Genomic DNA, 20,401 nt, shown 5'->3' on the forward strand with positions numbered 1-20,401 from the left:
TCTCCATCTTTGGCTGCAAAGAATATAATCAATCTGATTTTGTTGTTGACCATCTGGTGATGCCCATGTGTAGAGTCTTCTCTTGTGTTGTTGGAAGACGGTGTTTGCTATGACCAGTGCATTCTCTTGGCAAAACTCTATTAGCCTTTGCCCTGCTTCATTCCATATTCCAAGGCCAAATTTGCCTGTTACTCCAGGTGTTTCTTAAGTTCCTACTTTTGCATTCCAGTCCCCTATAATGAAAAGGACATCTTTTTTGGGTGTTAGTTCTAAAAGGTCTTGGAGGTTTTCATAGAACCGTTCAACTTCATCTCCTTTAGCGTTACTGGTTGAGGCATAGACTTGGATTACTGTGATATTGAATGGTTTGCCTTGGAAGCGAACAGAGATCATTCTGTCATTTTTGAGATTGCATCCAGGTACTGCATTTCAGACTCTTTTGTTGACCATGATGGCTCCTCCATTTCTTCTAAGGGATTCCTGCCCACAGTAGTAGATATAATGGTCATCTGAGTTAAATTCACCCATTCCAGTCCATTTTAGTTAGCTGATTCCTAGAATGCCAATGTTCACTCTTGCCATCTCCTGTTTGACCACTTCCAATTTGCCTCGATTCATGGACCTAACATTCCAGGTTCCCATGCAATATTATTCTTTACAGCATCAGACCTTGCTTCTATCACCAGTCACATCCACAACTGGGTATTGTTTTTGCTTTGGCTCCATCCCTTCATTCTTTCTGGAGTTATTTCTCCACTGATCTCCAGTAGCATATTGGGCACCTACCAACCTGGGGAGTTCCTCTTTCAGTATCCTATCATTTTGCCTTTTCATACTGTTCATGGGGTTCTCAAGGCAAGAATACTGAAGTGGTTTGCCATTCCCTTCTCCAGTGGACCACATTCTGTCAGACCTCTCCACCACAACCCACCCGTCTTGGGTGGCCCCACACGGCATGGCTTAGCTTCATTGTGTTAGACAAGGCTGTGGTCCGGGTGATTAGATTGACTAGTTTTCTGTGATTATGGTTTCAGTGTGTCTGCCCTCTGATGCCCTCTCGCAACACCTACAGTCTGACTTGGGTATCTCTTACCTTGGTCGTGGGATATCTCTTCACGGCTGCTCCAGCAAAGCGAAGCCACTGCTCCTTACCTTGGACAAGGGGTATCTCCTCACCGCCGCCCATCCTGACCTTCAACATGGAGTAGCTCCTCTTGGCCCTCCTGCACCCACGCAGCCACTGCTCCTTGGACGTGGGGTAGCTCCTCCTAGCCGCTGCCCCTGACCTCGGACATGGGGTAGCTCCTCCCGGCTGCCACCTCTGACCTTGGACGCAGGGTAGCTCCTCTCGGCCACCACCTCTGACCTCGTACGTGAGGTAGCTCTTCTCGGCCACACTTCTGCGAGGTCCGTCGCAGCTACTACCAAAAACTTTTCTCAAAAATTGTACCAATTTATGTTTATTCCAACATAAATGAGGGTTCCAGGGTGCTTTTTGTCTTTGCCTATACTTGGTTGTTGGAAGGAAAATTATGACCAATGTAGATAGCATATTCAAAAGCAGAGACATTACTTTGCCAACAAAGGTCCGTCTAGTTAAGGCTATGGTTTTTCCAGTGGTCATGTACGGATGTGAGAGTTGGACTGTGAAGAAAGCTGAGTGCCGAAGAATTGATGCCTTTGAACTGTGGTGTTGGAGAAGACTCTTGGTAGTCCCTTGGACTGCAAGGAGATCCAACCAGTCCATTCTAAAGGAGATAAGCCCTGGGTGTTCTTTGGAAGGAACAATGCTGAAGCTGAAACTCCAGTACTTGGGCCACCTCATGCGAAGAGCTGACTCATTGGAAAAGACTCTGATGCTGGGAGGGATAGGGGGCAGGAGGAAAAGGGGACAACAGAGGATGAGACGGCTGGATGGCATCACCAACTCGATGGACGTGAGTTTTAGTGAACTCCGGGAGATGGTGATGGACAGGGAGGCCTGGCGGGCTGCGATTCATGGGGTCGCAAAGAGTCAGACACGACTGAGACTGAACTGAACTGAACTGATACTTGGTTAGTGGCTTCCCTGGTTCTCAGTTGGTAAAGAGTCCGCCTGCAATGTGGGAGACCTGGGTTCAATCGCTGGGTTGGGAAAATCCCCTGCAGAAGGAAATGGCAACCCACTCCAGTATTCTTACGTGGAGAATTCCATGGACAGAGGAGCCTGGTGGGCTACAGTCCATGGGGTCACAAAGAGTCGGACACAACTAAGTGACTAAATTTTACCTTCACTTTTTCACTTTATAAATTTCCATCAATCTAATGGTTGTAAAAGATGTAATTTCTGTTTTAACTTGGATTCCCCTAGTTATGTGTAAGGTTGAGCATAATTTAATTGTTCATTGGCCATTAGGGTTTCCTGTTTTATGAACGACCTGTGCATATCTTTATTTTTTTAACTGAAGTTTTACCTTTTCTAATTGATATGATATAATTTTATATATATATATATATATATATATATAAAATCAGGACATTAATCCTATGTCAGTTACATAAAGATTCAACTATCTTTTCCTCAGTCTGTTACGTATGTTTTAAGGTTTTAATGCCATCTTTTGCTTTCAGAAGCTTTAATTTTCATATAATCAAATTTATCAATATTTTCCTATAAGATTTCTGCTTTTTACATATTGGTTAACAAAATCTTTGTGTCACAAGGAACTAAAAAGATTCTCTAACATTTTATTCTAATAATTTTCAAGCCCTGTTCTTTATATTCACATCTTTAAAACATCTGGAGTTCATTTTTATGTATGGCATGAAGTGAGGATCTAATTTAATTTTTTTCCATACAAAAGTTAATTGTCCCAATATCATCTATTGAATACTCTTTGCTTTCTTTACTCTGTCCAATTAAACAAATACCCAAACTTACTATGTGCTAATCATTGTTCTAGGTACTTTGCATAAGTATTAAAAATAAACAAAATATTACTATTAACATTATAAATTATATTTCATTAAAGCTGGGCAATAAGCTTGCCCTGTGGAGCTTATCTATTGTACTTTGGGTAGATATATAATAAACATAATAAATAGGTATATTATATAGTATGTTGGAAGATGGTAAGTGTTACAGAAAAAAAAGAGCAGGGTAAAGGAAGTTGGAGTGCTGGGTTGGGAGGAAGGTTGTCACTTTAAACAGGATGATCTGGGTTGGTCTTGTTGAGAAGTTGATATTTGGGAGTTGATATTTCACTTGAAAGAAGATATTTCACTTCAAAGTTGATATTTCACTTTAAAGAAGTGAAAGAGGTGTCATGTGAATATTTGGGGCATAATAAAAGATATTTAACTGATATTTGTGAATTTCACAAAAGTTCCTGTTGAACTTTCTACTGGAGCTTTTCACACACATTTATATATATATTATTTTGAGGAGTACTGACACCCTTACATCATTGCATCTTGCCATTCATGAGCATGGTCTGGCTCTATATTTATTCACAGCTTCTGTTATGTTCTTTAATAGTATTATGATTTTCTCAATAAAGATCTTACACATATTTGTTGGCTTTGTGACTATGTACTTCATAATTTTTGGTCCCTATAAAATGTTTGTATATATTTCCAACCTCACTTTCTGTTTGCCCATCCCACTCCACCCTAGATGGGTGTTTCTGATAGGTAATTGTGTTTCTGATAGGTAATGTAAACTAGTGACTCTGTGTGTGTGTGTGTGTGATGGATGATGGTCTTATTTCCTGATCCTGATCGTAAAGTTGAGTTTGAGTAACCTAGACCACAGCCCTTCTCCTTCATGATTTTTGCAAGATACATATTCTTGTCCTGTCTTCTCAGTGAATCTTCAAGTTCTTCAGGGGCAGTGGACTGATGTTTTCTATGCTGCAGCTTTCAGGTGGTACTGGGTAGGCACATTGAACTTACTTAAAAGGTCTTACTGGGATATTTCCCACAGTGGGGTTGCTGCACTTTTTTTTTCATTCTCTTCACTCCAGTGAACCATCAATCATGACTCTCCCTTGATCTTCAAAGTTGTCTTTCATACAGAAAGATGCACTTTCCCCCTGGACTCGTACCTGAGACATTCTTTTCTGCCGTGTTCCTTCTCCGAGGAAGTGAGACAAAAAGTTTTGATTGGTAGCTGAGAATTCTTTGAGAAGAATTATATTGGTGAAATAATCTAGTCCTGTTTTTGTAAAAGGTTTTCCCATAGAACATAAGTCTATTGAATGCTCTGGGAGAAAAAAAAAGATCCTGAGTTTTTAAAAAAAAAAAAAGTAGTGGGGGAGGGGAGCAGGAAGCCCTTAATACTAAACTGACTTCTTGGAGTCTGTGTATGTGCTAAGTCACTCAGTCGTATCCAACTCTTTGAGACCCTATGGACTGTAGCCCACTGGGCTCCTCTTTTCATGGGATTCTCCAGGCTGGAAGTGGGTTGCCATGCCCTCCTCCAGGGAATCTTCCCAACCCAGGGATCGAACTTGCGTTTCCTGCACTGGCAGAGTCTTTGCTGCTGAGCCACTGGGGAAACTCCCTTCTTGGAGACTTGTACCATATTTTAAGTATATTAAAGGCCCTGAGATGTTTATGAAAACAAATTTCATTTAGCCCACCACTTTTGAAACATATAAGACCAAGGAACTTTTTTTCTGTTCTTAAAAAACACCTATTTACATCCACATACCTCACACTGGGAAACATTGATCTCATTCACCCTTTGCTCTCTGGTATATATAAAGCAAACAGTCATCTATCCTAGACTGTCTTCTAAAGACATTTTGCATTCACACTAGTGTTTAAAAGCTTAGACCATGAGGACATTTTCTCTAAGATCTATTCCAAATCCTTTGTGTTTGTTTTAGTGTCCCATCCATTTTTATATCTTCACCAGAAATAAAATGATTTTGAATTCTGATGCAAAATCAATTGTGTATTTACAGAATGCTTACTATGTGAAATAAAACAATTTTTAAGACATTGGCCTTGCTGGACAAGGAAGTTACAGCCATTGGTTAGAATTTCCATATTTTCCTGCTTCTATTACTTGATATTTTTCTGCCCTTGACCTGAATAACCCTGTGTTCCCAAGAGGTGGCCACAATGTAAGGCAGAAACAAATGGAAGAAAACAGGGATGCTGTCCCCTGAAGTACTTATTTAGAAACCAGGAGAACAGCAGCAAAGTGTTAGGAGGACTTGACTGGGCAGGTGGCACACTTGATGCTGACCACCCAACTAAGATAGATTGCTTAGGCTTTGCTGAGCTAGCATCCTCCAGAGAAGAAAAATCATATTTTTTTATCCCACTTTAAGGCAGTTTACAGTAAAACACGTGCATAGCAAGAGCTTAATTATAAGTCATCTAACATTATATCTAGAAAGGAGGGTTAATTACATTAAGAATCAGACAGAAGATCAATCCTGAGCACATGATTATTTCTGAGCCTCCTGGAAGCCTAGCAGAAATGGAACAATGATAATTCAAGGCCGCTGCATATTAATGCATGTAGCCTCAGTTGAAGATGGTAACCTACCCCCACTGGAGTTTCTCACTTTTCTCTTCTTGTCTTATAGTTCAGCCTGATTTCTTGAATTCAATATGGATGTTTCCTGGCTTTGTATAACATATTTTATATAAAGAAGCCAATTAGTAACAAATAAGCAGTTTGAAGAGAGACCTATTAATACTTATCTTGTAGCCATCAAACTGGGCTCACTTCACACAGAAAGGTCTCTGGGTTAGATTGGAACTCTGAAACTCTGTAGATCCCATGAACAAAACTATTCCACCAAGCTAAAAGGTCTTTGAGATCCATCTTCAACTCCATCCTCCATGAAATTCTGGAATGATTTTCCCTTGTCTTGTCCCTTTTATACTGCTTCTTCGTCTACTCCACTAACCTCATTTCAAAACAACTAGCTGTTGGATGCATGAACTAAAACGCCATAAAGAATTCACATATTTGATTGTTTTTCTGTCAAGAAGGTTAAATGAAGAGACTACAATTTCTAAGAAGGTTGGTTCGACTGCCTGAGTCTGGCCCCCAGGCAGATTAGGCCAAGGTTTTGGCCAAGTAAAATTGCCAATTGCCTAAAAGAAAAGACTAGCACGTTGCTCATTAGGGCATTCTGAACTTGCCTGTGCAATCTTTTTGCTACCCTGCAATTTCCTGTTGGTTATAAATGAAACCTTTCTAGCTGTTAATGCAGCCTGTGAATTGAAAAAAAAAAGCATGTAATTAATCAAAGGAGGTTGGGGGGATTCACTAAGCCTGAGTAAAGGGGAGAAGCTGGACAAGGCACTAGGACCTAGAAGGCATCTATCCACCCTGGCAGGAATTTCTTGCTTGGAGCTCAGACAACAAAGGCATAGAGAGATTGGTTTTCTTTCTCTCAGCATCTCCACCCAACCAGCAGAAAACCGGTGAGTGGGGCTTTGGAGTGATTTTCAGGGAGAATGTAAGAGATGTCAAACGGAAAAAGCACAAGGCAAAGTGCGCGCTCTCTCCCTCTCTCTCAGTGTGTCCTCTCTCTCTTTCTTTCTCTTCTCCCCTCTTTTTTGCCTTATTCTATTGGATTTTTTCCCTAAGCCTCTACCTGGGATTTTCCATTGGAAAAGTGAGTTTGATGTTCTTTTGTTTTCACTGTGATATTGATTTTAGAATAATACCACCCCAGATTTAAAGCAAAGCCCAGTGTTGCTAGCATGCCTGGGGAAATGCTTGCTACTTGTTTTGAGGAGGTGGGGTCTCTTACACTGCAGGTTGTCTGACAGAGACAATGCTGAGCTCAGCACAGGTCATGGTGACACTGGAAGAAAAGAAGGACCAAGCCTGGCAAACCTGCTAGGCACCAGTCCTCCTTTATTGCCTGTCTTCCTGGTCCCCTTCAAGTATCTCAATGTGGCAGTGTGTAGCAGCTGAGCCCTGCGTGCTTTGTGAGTCCTTTTATCCCCCTCTGTGCAATGCATGTTAATAGTTTGTTTCCTAGGCTGTCACTACCTTTGCTAGCATTTGGGGCTTCTTTTGTATTTGGTTTCATATTGTGATTTCCTTTCTTTCTTTCATTCTTTCAGCAGAAAGGGGGAAAGTAAATCTGACAGATGACCATCTTTTGCCTCAGCTAACACACCTAGGCAATAGACAAATTTGGGGTGTGCTGCCTGCTGTGAGGGTGAAATGCCCCTTCATTCAGTGTAGAAACCCAGAACAATGGAAGGTGTGCTTGCTTCTAAAGGTCCCATATGCTGTTCAGGGACTCATTTGGGAATCTTTACACAATTAAAATATTCCATTAAGAGGTGGGGCTGCATCGTTGATGGGGGGTAGAGCACCTAGAGAAAGCGAGGGGCTGGGGGGTGGGAGGAAGGATTTTGTGGCCAAATGGTACCAGGGATAAAGCAGAACAAATAACTTGTTAAATAACTGATTTTTGTAATCCTTTTTTTTTTTTCCAGCTTATTTCTTGTGAATGTCGGATAGCTGCACCAGCTTGGTGGGGAAGGGGGTTGATGAATAGCACAAAGACTGGCTGTTCCCTAGAGGCTGTGGCTTTAAAGGAGAATCCTACTTTATTCTAGGGGGGAGGGGAGGCACACATTAAAGTAGGAAAGGGGGCTTGGAATAAAATTAAAACACTACCCTTATAATTATTTCACTGAAATGCAAAGATCACTTCCTGAGCTAGAGATGCTAACCTTGGCTAGGTCCTTCTGTTCCCTTCAAGGGGAATTTTGTCAGGCTATGGATTCATTTACAACCGTTAGTCATGTGGGCATGTGTGAGGAAACAGATGCCAGTTTTAATGTATTTACCCTGAAGTTACAATTTGATAGGAGCCACTGTCAGTAAGTCCCAGGATTTTAAGCAATTTCAAAATCCCTCCCTCTCCTTTCTTTGGAACAGTGCCCAAAGTGCCTCCCTCTGCATCTCTCACCCCCACCCCCACAACCACCAGCACCCCTCCAGCCCCTCCCTTTTCTCTATTAAGATCAATATTCTTGCAGGTCAGGGGCAAGCAGCAGATGGGTCACGGGCTTTTTTCAACCAGTTCTTTTCACAAGCAGCAGATTGCAGATCTGGATCTGGCTAATATTTGAATTCCTTTCTTTTTTCCCCCTCCTCGCCCCTTTTCTTTGCTTCCTTTCATCCCCCTCCGCCTCCCCGCTTTTCTCCAACACTCAGGTCTCTGAGGTTCCACCAAAATATGGAACTTGATTTTGGACATTTTGACGAAAGAGATAAGACATCCAGGAACATGAGAGGCTCGCGGATGAACGGGCTACCTAGCCCCACTCACAGCGCCCATTGTAGCTTCTACCGAACCCGAACCTTGCAGGCACTAAGCAACGAGAAGAAAGCCAAGAAGGTACGTTTCTACCGCAATGGGGACCGCTACTTCAAGGGGATTGTGTACGCTGTGTCCTCTGACCGTTTTCGCAGCTTCGACGCCTTGCTGGCTGACCTGACACGATCTCTGTCTGACAACATCAACCTGCCTCAGGGAGTGCGCTACATTTACACCATTGATGGATCCCGCAAAATTGGAAGCATGGATGAACTGGAGGAAGGTAATTCAAGGAGTGGGTGGTGGCCCTTAGTGGGAGGGGTTATTGTTAGTTATGGTTACATTTCTTGGCTTTGATTAAAAGAAATTGGGAACTATGTTTGTTAAAACATGAGGGTGCTGCTGAGACTTCTGATTCTGTAGGCATAGTCAGAATCATTAGCCGTTACCCTCCGTGGGCTTCAGTCTCGGCTGGGGTTGAAGTGTGGCTGACTATGAGGATGCATTGTGTTGATCTCCCAGGGTATACAAAGAAAAATCTGAATTGTATCATTTACTCTAGAATTTGTTCATCGTCAACTCTAAAGAGCACTATTGAGGCAGACCATAAAATCCTTAGGGGCATAAAATGAGGAAGGAGGCTTGGTTGGGTTAAGAGAAAGAAAACATTGTATACTTATATCCTTTGAACGGCTGAGAGACTCTTTGTGAATGGCAACTCATGGAAACGTGCACCCTAAAAGCTGGACTTCCCGAATGTATTCACAAAGGATTATACTTTTAGGTAAGTGGTCACTGCTCAGCTGTTGCTTCTAAAAAGCCCATTTCAGGGTGTGTCCCTCAGGCTGAGGTCATTAAGAGAAATACCAAAGAAAGCTGTAGGTATGTCTGGTATTTTAATAAACATTATTCCTATTAGAATAGGAACTGACTCACTATACGTAAATCTGTATTTAAACAGATTTCTAGATTTTGGTTCTGCAATTGAATTTTATTACAAGATTGCTGAAAATCCTGACAATCTGTGCCCCCAACTCAAAAATAGGGAAAACTCCAGCTCTTGCCCAAACTTGCTCAGCCATGAAGTCTTTTTCATGATCATATAGATAAATAGATCTGGGGACATGTTCTTAATATTTTACTTTATCAGATCAAGTATATTGAGGATGCCTCCCCACCCCACTTTTTCATAGGTGTAATATGTGCGATTGGTTTAACCTGACAGTACTTTAAAGGACAGCTTCAGGAGTCCTTCAAGAGTCCTTGTGATAATGAAAACGTTTCCCCCCACCCCCAAACTTCTTCCCATTCTCCAACCCTCCCTCCTCATTCTTTCCATTCCCCTGAGCAGATGAGTTTAGAACAGGCAGATCTCTAGGGAAACCAAATTCTGAAACAGCTGGCAAGGAAGGAGAAACAACACATTAAAGGACTTGATGCCCCACCTCTGATTCACTGCTTCTAGGTTTCTTGTATTCCTAAACAAAGGAGCATGAGGGCTTCCCTTGTACAAGAGCACATTCTCGCAAGGAGCTGCTGTTTCTCAAGTCAGGTCAAGTGATTTGGGGCTAGTTACTTATAAGAGCCAGTGTCCATATGGCTGCCAGATCTGGGTCTCAGGCAGGGTTCAAGTCTGAGGTTTTTCTCCAAGTGGACCTTGAGAAACAATGCTGATGGGGCTTGATTATTTGATCAGGTGCTGGAGGGCCAGGAAGAGGTTAATCCCAGGCTTCTGAACTTTGAAGGATTGGCCATCTTAGCAAATACCGTAAAAGAAAGGAGAGTCAGGGCAAACTTGAAGGACTAGAAGCTGGATCCAGGGAGCTGTCCAACAGAGTAATCGATAGGGCTTGTGTCTTTTGTCCCTGTAAAATCCACATCTCAGTCAAACTGGGGGGGGGGGGGTGGTGAGTGTTTTCTCCGTAATAATTTTCATAAACAAAGCACCTGAATCACCAGTATGTCCACATTTCTACTAGCTGCTATCTTTTAAAGACCACCATAGATGCTCACGCAGAATTCTGAATCAAGTGCCATTGTATTTGGAGCAAGGATTACAGTGTTCTTCTGTCTGATGTGAGAGATCTCATGCACAGATTTCTTTCTTCCCCAAATACATTTTTTAACATGTCTTGCTCAAAGAGTGGCCCTTGGTATTGATTTTCCTTCCTGGGTTTGTGTGTGTGTGTGTGTGTGTGTGTGTGTGTGTGTGTATGCACGTGTGCATATGTATATGTGTATTGTGGTGTGTGTTGTGATAATCTTAGCTGAATATATGTAATAAATACAATTTTGAAGACTGCAGCTTTCTTTTCTCTTAATCCTTTTGAATTCTGCTAGATTGGACTCCTCTTATTTACCACTCTTGGGTGCAGTAGTAGTACTTCCTGGTGAATTTCTGGTGAGTGTGCAGAGTGTGAATTTATGCAGAGTGTGACTAAGGCTCATTTGCATTTATTCACATGTCACTTACAGTCACAGTCTGCTGTGGCCCTCAATGGCCTCTCAGTCCTGACTGAGTACTGCGATTCAGTCAAGGAAATTCTAGGGTATTCCTGGGATAGCACTGAGAAGTGTGACCAATTTTCCATCACCGTTGTGCCAAATGGGAAAAGGCACAGATGTGAAGAGGATAAAGAAAAGGGGTCTTTGGGATTTCCCCGGCGGTCCTGTGGTTGGTACTTTGTGCTTCCATTGCAGGGACCAGGGGTTCAATCCCTGGTGGGGGAACTAAGATCCCACATGCTGCATGGTACAACCAAAAAAAAAGGGCAGTTGTTTTGCTCCATTTTTTTTTTTTTTGTCCTTTTGCAACTACTCATGTAGGAATGGAGGATAAAAGTCTTTTACTTTGTTCACTTTTGGAAGAGGTTGAATGAATGATTAAAACAAATAATTTACACATTGCTTTACAAGAGACTTCAAATTGAAAAGTTTAGAAAGATCCCTGGGGGAAGAGTCAGATTCATTGGGTTCTTGTCTTAGTGGCAAAAGGTTATAACAGGAAAATGAATTTTTTGAATCAGATTTGGTTCAAATCCAAGCTCTGCCACCTGCTAGCTTGTGTGAACTTGGGGAAGCCATTTGGGCCCCCCGAGCCTCAGTTGTTCATCTGTAAAGTGGGCATAATTGCTTTGAGGGTTAAATGAGACAATGAATATAAATTGTTTCATATTCTGCCTAGCACATTAGCAGTACTCAATAAAGGGCTGTAGTTTAGTCACTCAGTCATGTCCGACTCTTTGTGACCACATGGACTGTAGCCTGCCAGGCTTCTCTGTCCATGGGATTCTCCAGGCAAGAATACTGGGGTGGTTTGCCATTTCCTTCTCCAGCGGATCTTCCTGACCCAGGGATCGAAACCGGCTCTCCTGCCTTGGCAGAGGTGGGTTCTTTACCACTAGCGCCACCTGAAAATTCCAATAATGGTAGATGTTACTATTGAGTTGGCATAAAAGTTTTAGTTTTTCATAAGATGGTACTGAAAAACTCGAATGATCTTTTTGGCCAACCCAATATTTGAGTCATCCTAGTTTATAGCTGGTTAAGCTACATGACTATAGATTTCTTCTTATCATCACTGTGACTAATGTTCTCTCTTTTTAAAACAACTTAAAAAACCCCCAATTTATTAGGGTTTAGTTTGCACACTGTAAAATTCACCAACTGAATTAAATGATTTTTAGAAAATTTACCAAGTGGTGAAACCATCATCATAATCTAATTTTATCCCATTTTCATCATCTCCAAAAGAGACACTGTACCAATTAGCAGTCACTGCCCACTTGCCGTTTTCTCTTCAGCCCTAGATGACTACTTATCTGCCTATGTCTCTACAGATCTGCTGAGTCTGGATATTTTATAGAAATTGAAATCATATACTATGTGGTTTTTGTGACTGGCTTCTTTCACTTAGAAAATGTTTTTAAGGTTTGTATGGACAGAGAAGCCTGGTGGGCTATAGTCCATGGGGTTGCAAACAGCTGGACAGAACTGAGCGACTAACTCTTAACTAACTTATACCGTGTATCAATACTTCACTCCTTTTTAAAAATTTTTTACTTTTTTGAATGCACTGGGTGACATGTAGGATCTAATTCCTTGACCAGGGATTGAACCCAAGCCCTCTGCCTTGAAAGCACAAAATCTTAACCATTAGACTGTTAGGGAAGTCTCCATTCCTTTTTTTAAAGGAATAATATTGTATCATATGTATAGAGCACACTTTGTATATCTATTGTAATATTCTTATATGTAAAATGAGACTAGTAACACCTGCCTTCTGTATCTATTAGAGTGATTGTGAGGATAAAATTAGATAATAGATATAGAAACACATTGACAAGGTAAAGCTGCAGCTCCAAGGGACTATTATTGTTCATGATATAATAATAGTAATGCTAGTGAGAGGTCGGAATAGCTAGTTGCTCCCAAACCTGCCTACTTTTCCGAATCTTTTAGGGCTTTAGAAAAATATCAGTTCCCTGGGCCACACCCAGGAATTGACTCAGAATCTCCAGCATGTGTTTTTACAGATTTCCCCAAGTGAACCTTACAAGCAGTTAAACTTGGGAAAGTACTAGAGTAAATGATCTTGATGGTCCCCTTTAGCTACCTACAATAGTGGGTATTCCTGGGAATACAGAAATCTTTTTGTTTTTTGACTTGTTTATCTTAAAGAAATAATGGAGCATAAAACATACTATGTTTCCAAATGGCAACATTATGAAATATTTAGCCTAAATAAAATGAAATGGAAACCAATTGGTTAATAATCACTATGGCCTTGTGGCACTCCTTTGTCTAATGCCTCTCTAGTCTAACTGTCTGCTGCTAGATACTGAAAGTAGTAAGGGGACCATTTTGGACCAAAGTCAGGTTACTGATGTCAGTTTTCCCACAGTTCCTTGGTTACATGAAAAAGGTCTTCGGGAAGCCGTACAGAATGTGGCCATATATGTATGAGCTGTATTACCAGTAGATCAATGAATGAAATCCAAGAGTGGCTTTTTTTTGTTTAGTCTTTCATTAGAGAATTGTTCTTCCCTCATGTACTGTCTACTTCCTTCCCCACTTCCTTGTATGTAAGTACCCAGATCAATCTTCATGGTATCATCTTGAGCATTATTATGCAGATCTTGGGACAAAATATTTAAATTGGTACAGTCTTGTTGAAAGATCTGTATGGTGACACTGGCTATGATCCACTTTCTTTGCCATAGCTCATTTGTTCCAATGAGATGAAACCACTTTCTCACTAATTTATCTTCTAATTACTAAAGAAAGCACATTGCCGAAGAGGAGGATTTTAAGATACCTGGGAGAGTGATACATCACTAAGAGATCTGATAATATGATAAAGTGCCATTTAATATTTTCCTTCTGGAGGGAGGAAGCCCGGAAAAAGAGGAGAAAGCCCAGACAGATGTGCTTTTTGCACTGAGAAACTATAAACATATTTAATATTTTTGGAAATGGAGCCCTCCTGAAAGTGAAGAGAGGTAGACATTAGATCATCTTGGGGCCACAGCTTGTTCCCTTCCTGCCCTTTCAGCTTTGCTTCCATGACTTCATTTCCTTACCCCCTCGCCCTGAAGCAGATTGTCGATTCCAGCAAATTGTCACCTTGCTTGGCTCTGAAGCCAGCTTTCCTTTTTGACTTCCAGCGGGTGGGAAATGGCTCCTGGAAGCTGTGACAGGAGTAGAACCCAGCTGTGTAAAGGTGCAACACCCCCCACCCCCTACCCCCACCCCGGCTCCAAGTGCCTGGCAGCTGGACCTGCAAGAATCTTCGAGCTCTGGCAGCACACGTTGCAGATGCTCACAAAATCAGAACAAGGAAACCTTGATCAAGAGAAGCAGTTCATTTGTTATCTTTCTGGAAGAGGAGAGTCCTTAGTGGGGGGCACCTATTTCATTAACAGGCCATTACCATAACAACTCTGTCTCCCAAAGCCTGTTTGGGATGGAGAAGAGAAGAAAATTCCTTCTTATAGACCTTTAGGGCTGGAAGGAACTGAAATGTCACCTAGCACAATACCTTCCATTATAGACAGAAAAGCTGCGACTCAGATATTAAATGATTTGCCCGAGGTCAACCCAACTTGTTGGGTTGGGTGGGATTTGACTCTAGAAAATTTACCACGTGGTGAAACCATCATCATAATCTAATTTTACCCCATTTTCATCATCTCCAAAAGAGACACTGTACCAATTAGCAGTCACTGCCCACTTGCCGTTTTCTCTTCAGCCCTAGATGACTACTTATCTGCCTATGTCTCTACAGATCTGCTGAGTCTGGATATTTTATAGAAATTGAAATCATATACTATGTGGTTTTTGTGACTGGCTTCTTTCACTTAGAAAATATGAAACATCACATTTTCATCCTGCCTATCACAAACATCCTGCCCTCTGTTGGGGGATGCAGATAATGGGTGAGGGTATGCATTATGGGGTCAGCGGTCCTATGGAAAATCTGTACCTTCCCCTGAATTTTACTGTGAACCTAAAACTGCTCTAGAAAAAGATAATCTTTAAAAATATTCTGCCCTCAGTATGCACCAGCAGTGGCAGCAAGTGGCTTTGCTTGGTGTTAGCCATTAAGTTACCACATTTGGCATTGAAGCAATCGGAGGCCTCCTCTCAAGCCTCAGGAAATATTATCTTTGAAGCATGAGTCCCATGCAGTGCTCATATTCTATATGGATTATGGCATAGTTCCAAGATGGCTGCCCTTGCTGCTGCTTCTTTTCTTTCCTTCAGCTTCTACTCCTCCTCTTTTCATCTCCTTTCTCTAAACTCTTTCTTCCTCCTTTCCCTCTTTGCTCTTCTAGTTCTCTCTTTCTTCCTTCAGATTAGGGCCTTAATAATAGTGATGGCTGGCATTTATCAAGTGCTTACTATGTACCAGGCTGTGGGCTCAGCTTGAGCCCCGGAACAACCTTCAGAAGAAGATATTGTTATCATCATCCCCACTTTGCAGACAAATAACTGAAGCGAAGGGGAGTTAGGTAATTTGCCCAAGGGTGCACAACAAGAAAATATTGGGAAACCCCATTCTGACTGACATCACATCAGCTGCTCTTTTTCCATTACTTCATATTGGGGCCAAAAGGAAATAGAGTGGAGAGACTAAAATGTACTGTTGGAAAGTGTTCAACATAGATTTGGCTGAAAGCTGGGCCCTCGGCAAAGTTCTTGGGTGCCATATGATACTATAGCTGTCTGCCATCATGTTCATTTTCATCTGGGGTGGTTAATCATACTCATAGTTCAGAGGCTTAAGAGGTTTAAGAGATGGAAGCAAAAAAAAGTCTAGAGTCCTAATAGGGCTACACAGCTGACTCTCCAGAGGAGACTGTAGATGAGTGAAATCATAAATATATAGCCTCATACATTTGCACACCACCAGTTGTCTGACAGAGTTTTAAAGTACATGACAAATTATGGAAAACATCTGACTCAAAGGCAGTGACCTCTTGGAAGGTGCCTGTGCATCTGGTAGAGTGGTAAGGCAAGAGATCATTTCTAGCATGTGGGGAATATTGGCTGTAAATATATGGAGGAATTGAAAGGGTCCCTTCATCCTTTAAGTCAAAAACTAAAGGCCACACCCTCTAATCACTTCGGTTGGATTGAAATGGCCAGTGGGAGCCGAGAAATTAGGGTTTCTTTTGGCTGAGGTCTTTGACTTCCCCATCCTGGCTGTGCATGCAGGCACAGAGTGTAGGAGGGGGCCTGTGCTCACCTACAAACCCGGGTCTTGGTCTCTTTGTCAAGACAGAACACTAGCAGCTCCTGGGACTCAGAACAGGGTTGGAAGTTTACCTTCCCCTTCCATACTCACATCTAAATGTCCTCAAAGGTGCCCTAGAGAATCTGACTGAATCTTCTCTCAGCACTAACTGAGAAATTTATTAATTAACATGACTTAAAGTCTTTGGTGCTACAGCACAATAATCAATATTTGCACAAGGAGTAAATTATCAGCCTAGCTGAATGTCTGCTCAGTTCTCCTGCTGAGACCAACGGAAGAAGAGCCATCAGATTATAATTGTGTTTAATGCTTTCTTTGCACTGGCTTGGGTTGATTTATTTATTTATTAAACATTTTTACTGATGAGTTAATCCTGATTAAATCACACTGGTTTTCTGCAGCTTGACCTCTGGATGAACTTTCGTATACCTTGAGACTAATGTGTTTTACCTGACAAATTCAACCTTTTCCAATAGTCTCTCCCCCTCCAAGCTGAGCCTACCTCTTTTCTTCTTTTCTCCAGCTTCTAGGTCCAGGTGTCTAATCCCTTCCTCTTGCCTCTGGCCTCTGCCTTTCTTCCGCTGAATTAGTCATTTCCCCTGTGCATGCATGCTCAGTCGCTTCAGTCGTGTCTGAGTCTTTGCAACCCCATGGACTATAGCCTGCCAGGTTCCTCTGTCCATGGGATTCTCCAGGCAAGAATACTGGAGTAGGTTGTCATATCCTTCTCCAGGAGATCTTCCTGACCCATTGATCGAACCCACATCTCCTGCATTGCAGGCAATTTTTTACCACTGAGCCACTGGGGAAACCCAGTCATTTCCTCTAGCCCATGGTAAATGTGAAAACTGCACTAGATCCCTCCGATCCATAAATCAGGCTGTATAATGTATTTTCACATCTCCACCTCATTACTTGTGGCAGCCAAGGGTGAGCACTGGTGAAGATGACCCTGAACACACAGAGCTAGTGTGTAGCTTTCGTTAAGATGGAAAGATGGGGAGTGGGTAGTGAAAACGGGAAAGCATTTCTCAAGCAAGAACTAGACTTGGAAACACAAGAAATAGTGTGAAATGTGTGTGTGTGTGTGTGTGTGTCGAGGTTGTTATTTAGATAGTTTTTCTACCTGCCTGTGGGGATGATCAGTAGAAGACACAGTTATACACATACATGCACCACACATACACACACACACATTTCACATTTTAGTATTCTGCTGCTTAACCATATACTCTGTCCAAAGTACAGTCTGCCTTCTTGGCCAGTTTGCACTGTATGCCCAATATGAAAGGTTACTGTGGTCACTTTAACTTGGAATAAAAATGTATTAATTTTGAAAGTTCTCCCCAGTTCATAGTATAACAAAGGCATGGGGCTGTGAGTCCAGAAATAGGATGGGAACATTAAGAAATAGAGACATGTTAATGGAAACTTACAATACCATATGTAAAATAGATAGCCAGTGGGAATTTGCTATATGACTCAGGGAACTCAAACAGGGGCTCTGTAACAACCTATAGGGGTAGGATGGGGAGAGAGATGGGAGGGAGGTTTTGGAGGGAGGGGACACATGTATACCTATGGCTGATTCATGTTGATGTTTGGCAGAAGCAAACAAAATTCTGTAAAGCAATTATCCTATCATATGTGAAACGAATTGCCAGTCCAGGTTCGATACATGAGACAGGGTGCTCGGGGATGGTGCACTGGGATGACCCTGAGGGATGGGATAGGGAGGGAGGTGGGAGGGGGGTTCAGGATGGGGGACACATGTACACCTGTGGCGGATTCATGTCAATGTATGGCAAATCCAATACAATAAAGTAATTAGCCTTCAATTAAAATATATAAATTTATATTAAAAAATAAATTAATTAAAACAATAAATAGAGACATGTTAAAAAACACTTCAGTAATGCCCCTAGACATTAACACATATGCTAGAAGTTAATAGACATTTCAATTCCAGTAAAACAATGTCAAGATTGAGAACCCCACTTGGTAGATTATACTTAGAAATATTCATTGTCCTTGGGACCCTTAGCTTTATAGGATTTTTTACTAAGTATGCCATTATAATGAAGACTATTTTGCTGATTACTTGCCCTTGAATCTGAATGAACCAAACTGTTAGAGAGCCTAATTAGGAATGGCACATGAAGTTTGTTATTATCATCATTTCTCCAAAAGTCCTACTCCAAGGTCAGTGTGTATTAGTCTTGTTAGAATAGTCCATATACCTGCTATTAATCACCATGCATTTCTTCCCTTAGGGGAAAGCTATGTTTGCTCCTCAGACAACTTCTTTAAGAAGGTGGAGTACACCAAGAATGTCAATCCTAACTGGTCTGTCAATGTGAAGACATCTGCCAATATGAAAGCCCCTCAGTCCCTGGCCAGCAGCAACAGTGCCCAGGCCAGAGAGAACAAGGACTTTGTGCGCCCCAAGCTGGTGACCATCATCCGCAGTGGGGTGAAGCCTCGGAAGGCTGTGCGTGTGCTTCTGAACAAGAAGACAGCCCACTCTTTTGAGCAAGTCCTCACTGATATCACTGAAGCTATCAAACTGGAGACCGGGGTTGTCAAGAAACTCTACACTCTGGATGGAAAGCAGGTAGGTACTTTTTTTTTCCCCCCAAATTACTCTTCATTTGTTCTGAATCCTTAGTTGACCATCTTAAACCTCAAACATCATTTTTGGTTGGGAGATCCTTCCTCCACCTCTCATTATCCCTACCTGATATGTTATGTCTCATTTGGAAGAAATGTCCATTCAGCAGACAATGCAATGGAATAGGAATCTGAAGCTTCAGAATGCAATCTGCTTCTGACTTACCAAGTAGAATGGTCACTTATTAGCTTCCTTGTCTGCTAAGAAAAGATGTGTTGAAACCTAGGTCCTACATACTCTTTTGAATATGAATTTAGCTATTGCATGAGGCAACCTTGATTGTTCAATGTATGTGACTGGAAATGAGATTTGTGCACTCATTTCCTGTCTGATATTCTTAAATTGGTACTCAACATCCATTCTGATGAAAAGAAGTTGAACTGACCACCGTATTCTAGGAAAGGAGTCATATACGGGGGAAGAGCTGAAGTCCTTGGTTTGTTGTCTTTGCCTCACACAAGACTACATTTTTTTCTCTCTTTTCCATGTGACATAGCTGTCTTAATTTGGCTCCACTGATGGTTTCTGTGAGAAAGGGACTATTTCAGGATCCTAAAATTAGCCCAAGAAAGATGCTGACATCTGTTCCTCTCCAAATCAGGTTCTGCATGTCACTGGTTATGTTACTAAAGTACCACCTATATTAATATCTGGGAAAGAATGCAACCAGGCGTCTCCATCTGACAGATGCACCATTCTCTTGAGCATGGGGAGCTGTAAATATATGACAAAAAATGTTCCAAGGAAAGTGGAACAGTGGCTGGTTCCTTTGCCTCTAAAGAGAATCCTGGTCCATCATCAGACAAGACAAGTGTGGATTATTATCAGTCCATACTTTCCACCTCTTAAAATACCTTTGGTGTTTGAACTATATAGATTCTTAAAAAAAAAAATTGATTCACTATATCAGAATTATGAGTGTTCAAATGCAGAGCTATGTCTCCTTCCATCATTTCTATTATATACTGTGCACTACAAGATTTTGAGTTGCTGGGAAAATGCAACTTAGTGTACATGGTGATTTGGATAAATGTGTGCCTTCTATCTGTTCCCCACCATTTTGTGATCTGAGAGAAACCTGGAGGTATTGGTTGTATGTGGTTTGTATTGGTTGAATGTGGTTGTGCCAAAGCAATGGGTTTGTCTGTGATGTGAAAAGTTCTAACTCCTAAGTATCTGTCTAAAGCATATCTGTTTTTTGAGGACCAAGTATATATTGAACAGGAGCTGTCCAGGAATAGGAATACTCATCAGAAACCTAACCTCAGAGAAGTAGGGCCTAGGAATTTTATGATCAGTGGATCTTAGAGTTTAGGGTGACCTTAGAAGCCATGATATTTAATCTCCCTTCCATGGCAAGGATATAATCTACAACCATTTCAATTTCATAAAAGCCTATTTCACTGTTGAACAGCTGGAGTTTTTAGAAAGATTTTTCTAACATTAGGCATAATTCCATTTCTCTGTACCTTCAGCCTCTTGAAGAAGTACAGGACAAATACAAACCAGGAACATCAGACTGGGATTTAGAAGGCATAGTTTCTAATCTGGATATTGCTACTTACTCTGTGACCTTGGGCTAATCACGTAACTATTCTGAGGCTCACGCTTCTCTGCACAAAAGGGCTAATCACATCTGCCCTTTCCATGCCCACAGGATTCTCATGAAGATCAAAT

The 20,401-nt window shown here is 41.6% G+C and overlaps 1 protein-coding gene across 12 annotated transcripts in view; it reads left to right on the forward strand.

The window, feature by feature from the left end:
• Positions 1 to 20,401, forward strand: part of DCX (doublecortin) — a 398,585-nt gene that overhangs the window by 273,790 nt on the left and 104,394 nt on the right. For 10 of the 12 annotated variants that reach the window (XM_086388051.1, XM_086388050.1, XM_086388057.1 and 7 more), the window contains 2 exons: positions 8,192 to 8,577; positions 18,327 to 18,667. In XM_086388051.1, coding sequence (XP_086244177.1) covers positions 8,214 to 8,577; positions 18,327 to 18,667 — 705 coding nt within the window. In that variant the 5' untranslated portion in view covers positions 8,192 to 8,213. Of the gene's footprint in view, positions 1 to 6,329; positions 6,433 to 8,191; positions 8,578 to 18,326; positions 18,668 to 20,401 lie in introns of those variants that run through there. The other 2 variants (XM_086388053.1, XM_086388059.1) reach the window with 1 other exon arrangement.

Source organism: Bos grunniens, chromosome X (assembly GCF_055505025.1).
Source record: "Bos grunniens cultivar Pamir isolate PY7600 chromosome X, Bosgru_T2T1.0, whole genome shotgun sequence".
NCBI lineage: Eukaryota > Metazoa > Chordata > Mammalia > Artiodactyla > Bovidae > Bos > Bos grunniens.